The sequence below is a fragment of the Triticum urartu genome, chromosome 5, assembly GCF_003073215.2.
Source record: "Triticum urartu cultivar G1812 chromosome 5, Tu2.1, whole genome shotgun sequence".
Lineage (NCBI taxonomy): Eukaryota > Viridiplantae > Streptophyta > Magnoliopsida > Poales > Poaceae > Triticum > Triticum urartu.
The window spans coordinates 40,262,975-40,269,851 of record NC_053026.1 but is presented as its reverse complement, the minus strand read 5'-3'; the positions used below and the strand labels follow the sequence as shown (position 1 = coordinate 40,269,851).

The 6,877-nt window shown below is 46.5% G+C and overlaps 1 protein-coding gene across 1 annotated transcript; it reads right to left on the bottom strand.

The window, feature by feature from the left end:
- Window positions 1-2,618: 2,618 nt before the first annotated feature.
- LOC125506716 (putative disease resistance protein RGA4) lies at window positions 2,619-6,877 on the bottom strand. The gene is made up of 3 exons (XM_048671456.1): window positions 6,699-6,877; window positions 5,097-6,161; window positions 2,619-4,538 (listed from the first exon to the last, which is right to left on the bottom strand). The coding sequence occupies exons 2-3, from the start codon at window positions 6,132-6,134 to the stop codon at window positions 2,619-2,621; spliced, it is 2,958 nt and encodes a 985-aa protein (XP_048527413.1). The 5' UTR covers window positions 6,135-6,161; window positions 6,699-6,877.

Here is a 6,877-nt window from a genome sequence, read left to right as displayed (position 1 = left end):
CAGCTTTCATGATCTCCGTCCTCGGCTTCAGCTTTCATCATCTCTGTCCTCTTCATCGCCATCCCTTTTCTCATCTTCATTTGCGTCTTCTCTGTAGTCTTCATATGCCTCCTTAGATTGATCCTGTCAAGCGAAACTGAACACCAGGAACATATTTTCAACTGGCTCTAGCATAAAAACGAAGAACCCAAAGTTGGAAGCAACAAGAGCAGGGTACTTATATTGGATAGAGCAATCAAACTAGATATTATACCTGCTGATTTGCCTCCACATTTGTCTCCATTTTGTAGGGCTCTCTTGTGTAAAATAGGTGCCATCTTTTTTCAATGCCTTCATCATTTGCATAAGCCTCGACATGCTGGATATGGCCGAACTTGTCCCAAGCGATGCCGGCTTTTCCCAGAGCCATGGAGGCGAGTACCCCTGGGCTGCAGTCCAGAAGCAAATGACTGGGCTTTACAGTTTGCAGGAACAATGGAAGTCGTTTCTCATTGTAGTAAGCTGTCAGCACGAGTCTCCGGAATGTTAGAAGTATAATTATGTTTAAGTTAGAGATTAGGAGTTAGAGATAGGATTGGTTTAAACCATGTACGACCTGTCCCCTACTTCAGATCAATACAACAATATAATATTCAGCCATCTCATATTTTCTACATGGTATTAGAGCGGTTAGTCTCACGACGCCGATTCTAAAACCTTTCACATCTTCCGCAGCACGCCGCCTCCGGAGAGATTAATCTCCTCTCCCCGGGGACGCGGCACCCGATCGATCAACGATCTGACCGGTTCTTCCCTAGATTAGATTAGATCCAATTTTCGAATTCTCAATTTCCATCCAGTAGATAGATACTACTATTTTCTTTAGCTATAAACCCTAGAAATCGGTGCTTCAGCGGCGGGCAAGTCGCATCATCCAGCCGGTCGCTACGGACTTCGTTCGAGAGGAGCAATCGGAAATCCACGCGCGGGCTGATTCTGCATATCCATGCAGCCCATGGACATCCAAGGCGCATGCAGGACATGGGCAGCACTGCACGGGACGAAATTTACTCCGTGATCTGTACATCCATGCAGCCCATGGACATGCAAGGCGCATCCAGGAGCTCGAGCCTCGCGTGGCTACCAGCCTCCATCGACTCATGCGACACGCGACCTCGACGCTACACCCGCGCGCACGTTGTACCCGGCGGCTCCAGCGCAGGCTTCTCCGAGGCTGCATATCGTCTACTCGCCATCGACCAGATCGACACCGTCGTCCACACGGACGACGCGGAGCCGAGCTACATCCGTCTCCATCATCCTGCCCCAAAAGCTGTTGTCCGATCCAATCGGCCACCCGCGCATGAGCAGAACAACGGCCGGGCGACTTCGACTGGCGAGACCGCGAGAGGCCCAGCGCATGGCACGAATCACGGATTCACGGGAGGGCTGTTTCCCCAACTCCATTAACTCCAGCGCGCGCCCTACGACCACGACCCACGACACCAAGATGTACGCCAAGCCGGCCTGCACCTGCCTACCACGCATGTGCACCAGTCATTCTTCATCAAGCTATCGATCTGCAACTACACCGACACCTCCCGTGCCGAACGACATCGAGCTATACGGCTACGTCAGGCTACGAGCCAACATACTTCTTCGACACGACACGGCATCGACATCCCGTCGCCACGAGGAACACCTCCAAGCGACGAATCATCATCAACACGCTGCTGTAGCAGTGTCAACATCAACACTTCATCGCCAAGGTTTTCATCAATCGTGATCTTCACCAACATCATCGTCAGACACACCGCCTGCCGCCTCATCCACAAAATGGACAACTAGCGTTTTTTGACAGATTTTTTTGCAAGACACGACCTCGACGATGGCAATGACCGTGTCATGACGACGGCATCGACCGCGTCATCCACGACGGCACGACTGCATCGACACGGCGTCACTATGATGACGACCCTACACGGCCACACGGTTCTGGCAAAACCGATGTGTGCTCGATGGGCTTCTTCCGGTCTTGGCAAAACCGGCGGACTCATCGCCGACGGCACCCTCTCACTTCCACAAGGTGCATCGTCCACGGCTGCAGCTCAGTCATAGCGCATTTTTTTGCGCCTTCGGTTTAGTGCGGTTTCATCATTCACGATGACTACACCATCGACCACGACTACCTCGACCACGGCTACATCACCATGATCGGCTACCTTGACATTGACATTAATGGCTACGTCTACAGCAACTCATCGGCAACAACTCTAGTCAACAGCGTCCGCGTCATCACTAGCGTCCACGCCACTCCCGCTGTGACTGCGGGAGGGAATAGAGGAGAAGGCAGGAAGGCACCAGAAGGGGATGCAGTCACCGCCCTAGGTGCCGACCCATCAGAGACGCAGTTGATGATGGCGTGGCGGAGAAGACGACGGAAGCACAAGAGTTCAAATTCAGTCGCCATCGTCCGCTTCACTCCCGCTACGACTGAGGGGAAATGTTAGAAGTATAATTATGTTTAAGTTAGAGATTAGGAGTTAGAGATAGGATTGGTTTAAACCATGTACGACTTGTCCCCTACTTCAAGTCTCTTCTCATATTGTACTTTATATATATTCCACACCTGGGTCAGATCAATACAACAACACAATATTTAGCCATCTCATATTTTCTACACGGAGTGCAGTCATCTCCTGCAGCGACTCAAGCTTTGGGCAGCAGTTGATCGCAAGCTTTTGCAATTTGGGCAAATTGGAGATGCTAGTCAGCTCTGGTAAGTCATACAGGTCGAGCTCAACTACGGAGGCGAAGTTCTCTAGAGAGTGGAGGCACTGAATGGACCATATGGTTAGCTTTTTCAAAGCCCTTGCATGGGACACGAGGCCGAGAGGAATACGCCTCAGTTTACAGCCATGGATTATAAGCTCCTCCAAGACAGGCATTGCTTGCACTTCCTCCTCCCAATCCCACTCCTCCAATTCCACCATTTTCCTAAAGATCATCTTGTTCAGTCTCGGAAATGCAGCTAGCGCCTGAAATGAAGCATGGTGATGGTGACTATAGGGGTGCAAGAATTCAGGACCGACACGCTTGATTGCCGGAGCACGGTTGACCTCCAGGTAATCCAGATATGGGAGCTGGCACAAGCCATCTGGGAGTTGGGTGCAACAAGCCAGGTCTTCAAATATTAGTATCCTCAAGCTATTGAGGGGCGTCGTTGCTGTCGACATCATCCATTTTGGGAGCTGACGCCCGAAATATCCTTGGATGCGAATATCTTGCACATAAGGCGGAGGATGGAGTTCATCAAACACCTCCATAATTGTTCCTTGATCCTGCTCAGAAACTTCTTCCTTCACTAATCCATCATCGCCTAGCCTGCTCTTACAGTATAAGGCCATGCAGGAAAGATAGACCTTTTCACTCAGCCTTGCCTTTGTGGCAAATGAGGCAGCAGATACATTCTCCAGACTTGCTAATCCAATTTCCCCAAGCTGGGAAAGAGGCTGGAGCTCTTCCAAACTACACCAATCACCATCCATGTGGGTATGGAACCCCCAAAGTATCCTCAAATTTGTGAGAGCGGAGAACCCCCTAGGCATACTACTTACAGATGTGCTGTAAAGTTCAAGATATCTCAGTCCTTGTAACTTTACAATGGTATCTGGAAGTTTCACAAGATTCTGACAACCAGCAACACTAATGTGCTGCAAGAACTTCATTTTGTGAATGTTCTCTGGCAAGCTCTTTATATCATTGCATTCCCTTAGTGCCAAATACCTCAAGTGTTTGAGCTGATACAAAGATTTGAACAATGCAGCAAAATTTGCATACTCTATGTGCAGAGTCCGTAGATTTGAAAAAGGAATCAAGGAATCACCAGACTGAATCTTAAATTTTCCAACTAGTATTAATGATCTAAGTGATTTCTGCTCATGTAAACTCCTCCACTCAAATTCATCTGATTCCACTCCTCTGGTTTCTATGGACAACCTAAGAAACCTTTGCAAACTAAGTTTACTATTACCAGTTCCTCCGCGGTGAGCTACTAGTGCTTCATCTCTAGTCACATATTGAGCGAATGAACGAACAACATCATGCATGTTGCAAATATATTGACCGGCATATGATGTATCTGACTCTATAAGGTTCCTCAATATTAGCTCTTTATGGTACTCAATTCCTAGTTCTTCCAATCTATCAGAGTCTCCATGAACAAATCCTTCACCAATCCACATGCCGACCAATTGTACGTCATGTATAATTGTCTTCTTAGGCTTAAGGGAGAAGTGCAGAAAGCATTGCTTTAAAGAAGGGGACAAGTCCCCGTAGCTAATATATATTGCATAATTTAGCTCTTCTGGCATTCGAGATATTGACCATATAGCATCATTCAGAACTTTCTCCCAATCACATCGCTGTTTATCCTTTTGGCATAGGAGTCCTCCCATCACTTTTATTGCAAGTGGTAACCCATCACATTTTTCTATAATTTCCAGTCCAATATCCTTTAGCATATCAATCGCAGGTTCACTTTTCTCTGTAGCGAGTACCTGCAAGCAGTTTAAGCATATAAAATTAATGAGAAGCATATTACATATTTCTGTGGCTAGTGAAGTTCTTTTATTTCCTGATATGCTATCTCAGAGAGAATCAGTCCATGTGCTACTTAAAGTGAATTGTCTCTTCACATGTTGATTAATAGGTCGAGGCAAATGTTCGTCGGATTGTTTATTTTTCATTGAACTGGCACACAAAAGTACTACCTCCGTGACTTAATATAAGACGTTTTTTGACACTATGACAGTGTCAAAAACGTTTTATATTATGATACGGAGGGAGTAGAACATAATCGCCCTCCTTCTATGTCGGATTGGTTACTCAAATAAACAAGCAACACAATCTGGAGTAATCAGGACCAGTGGTCGCAAGTGCACAAAATTAATACAATAAATCACTAGCAAGTATGCTATACTAAGACTTAACACCGTGCAAGAGGAATCAATGCAGTAAGCATTCGAAGTACATTAATCCATGGCTAGTGTTCATCAATGGACGATTAAGTTATTATTAACTTCAATAGAGGTTACTACTAGTAATTGCAAAATTACCTGCTTCTTCAGCAAGGTCCATGCATCTTCAGGCCCTAATTTGCCAACATGGTGGTAGGGATGCTTGGCTTTCATGCCTAGGGCAACAGTCTCATGTCTTGTGGTGACAAGGATTCGACTATTGGATGCAGCATGGCTAAAGGGAGCCATGAGCAAGTTGTTCCATTCATTGGTTCCCCACATGTCATCCAACACAAGAAAAATCTTCTTGTCCCTGACGGCGTCAGCAAGAGCTGGCACAAGCAATGCTTTATCCTGAGACCCACCCCCCGAGCCAGGCAGGTTTCCATTGGCAGCTGTGATGGCCGTCCTCAGCAACTCAACCTCATTGAACACCTGTGTGATGCTCAGCCATATCTTCTTGGCGAATTTGCCCTGGATGGCCTCGTCGTTGAAGACCTTCTTGCTGAGGGTAGTCTTACCAATTCCACCGACACCAACGATGGCAACAATCATGATGCTATCACTATCATCAGCTACTTCCTCTGTGAGCACCTTCACAAGCGCTCTCGTGTCATCTTCAATCTTCTCCCCAACCACACGCGACCGCTCCAACAACGGATCCGTCTTGCGGTCAACAGCTTGAGAACGGGTCACCATCCGGTCCTGGTAGGCTTCTAGCTTGATGAAATTGAAACTACTACCCCTCTTGAAGATGTCATCCAACTTTTGGTTAAGTGTCTTGATGCGGCTGCCAATGTTATGGGTATGGAGGGGGTTCCTCATGCAGAAGAGCAGAGGGTTAAGGCACCCCATATCCTTGGATGGACCTTGCTCCATGACTTTGAGCTGACACAAGTCAAGGATGTCGGTAACATCATACATGGCGCGCTTCAGTTCCTCCACCCACCCCTGCACGCTCTCATCAGTGATGTTCCTCCTATCGGCATCTGCAAGGAAGTTCTTGAGGTCCCTAAGCTTGATGCCCAGATTTTCTATCTCACCAGCCACTCCAATCAGCATGGCCACCTCTTCTTTGGCCATCTCGATGACCATGTCAGCCACGTAGGATGCCAAAGAATCCAGGACCGCCGCCATACTGCTGCAATGAGCTCACTTTTGGTGCTACAAAAAATAAGCAAACAAATTACTCCTTTTATTATTACCACCAACAATCCCATGCTTCAAATAGAATGTCACCTAAAAAAATTAATTCACTTGAGACTACCGATTGAATTGGTCTTGATCCAGTATTCAACTACGAAACAAAATATTCTGGAATGTAGTCTAACTCTATCACAGTTGAGATGATATTGGCTCTATTTACCCATGCCCAATCAAACACCGCAAATATCAAACCTGATTCTAAGTAAAAGTAAGGGTTTCCTTTCTGATAAAAAGGAAAAACTTCTTCTAAGAACAAAAGGCAGCATCTTTATTCTGTAATAAGGTTACAATCACGTCGCAAGTAGTAGGTTAGCAATTGCACAACAATTACATGCACAACATTACTAGAAGATAAAAATAGAGATAGAAAGCTCATGGATTGTCTTCATGTTATACAGGTATACAACTACGAAAAGCGTTAAGACTGACGATGAACCAAACAAATCTAGAGAAATAGTACAACACACACGCATGCAGAGAGAGCAGCGAGATTACCTTCATTAAATTGGAAAGATTAGAAATGAATGGGTTGATCTTCCTCCGGTGATGCTCTAGTACTGAAATTTGTGGAAGCACCAGAGGATCGAACTTTGTTTCCTCCGTCCATGCTCTACAGCTGTAGTACTACAGCCTGTGGAAGCGCAAGAGAACCGAACTTCGTTTCCTTCGGTCAT

Coding starts and splice junctions, on each gene's coding strand:
- LOC125506716 (XM_048671456.1), bottom strand. CDS start 6,134: ATGGCGGCGGTCCTGGATTCTTTGGCATCCTACGTGGCTGACATGGTC. Junction 4,539..5,096: donor GGACCTTGCTGAAGAAGCAG/GTAATTTTGCAA, acceptor AACTGCTTGCAG/GTACTCGCTACAGAGAAAAG.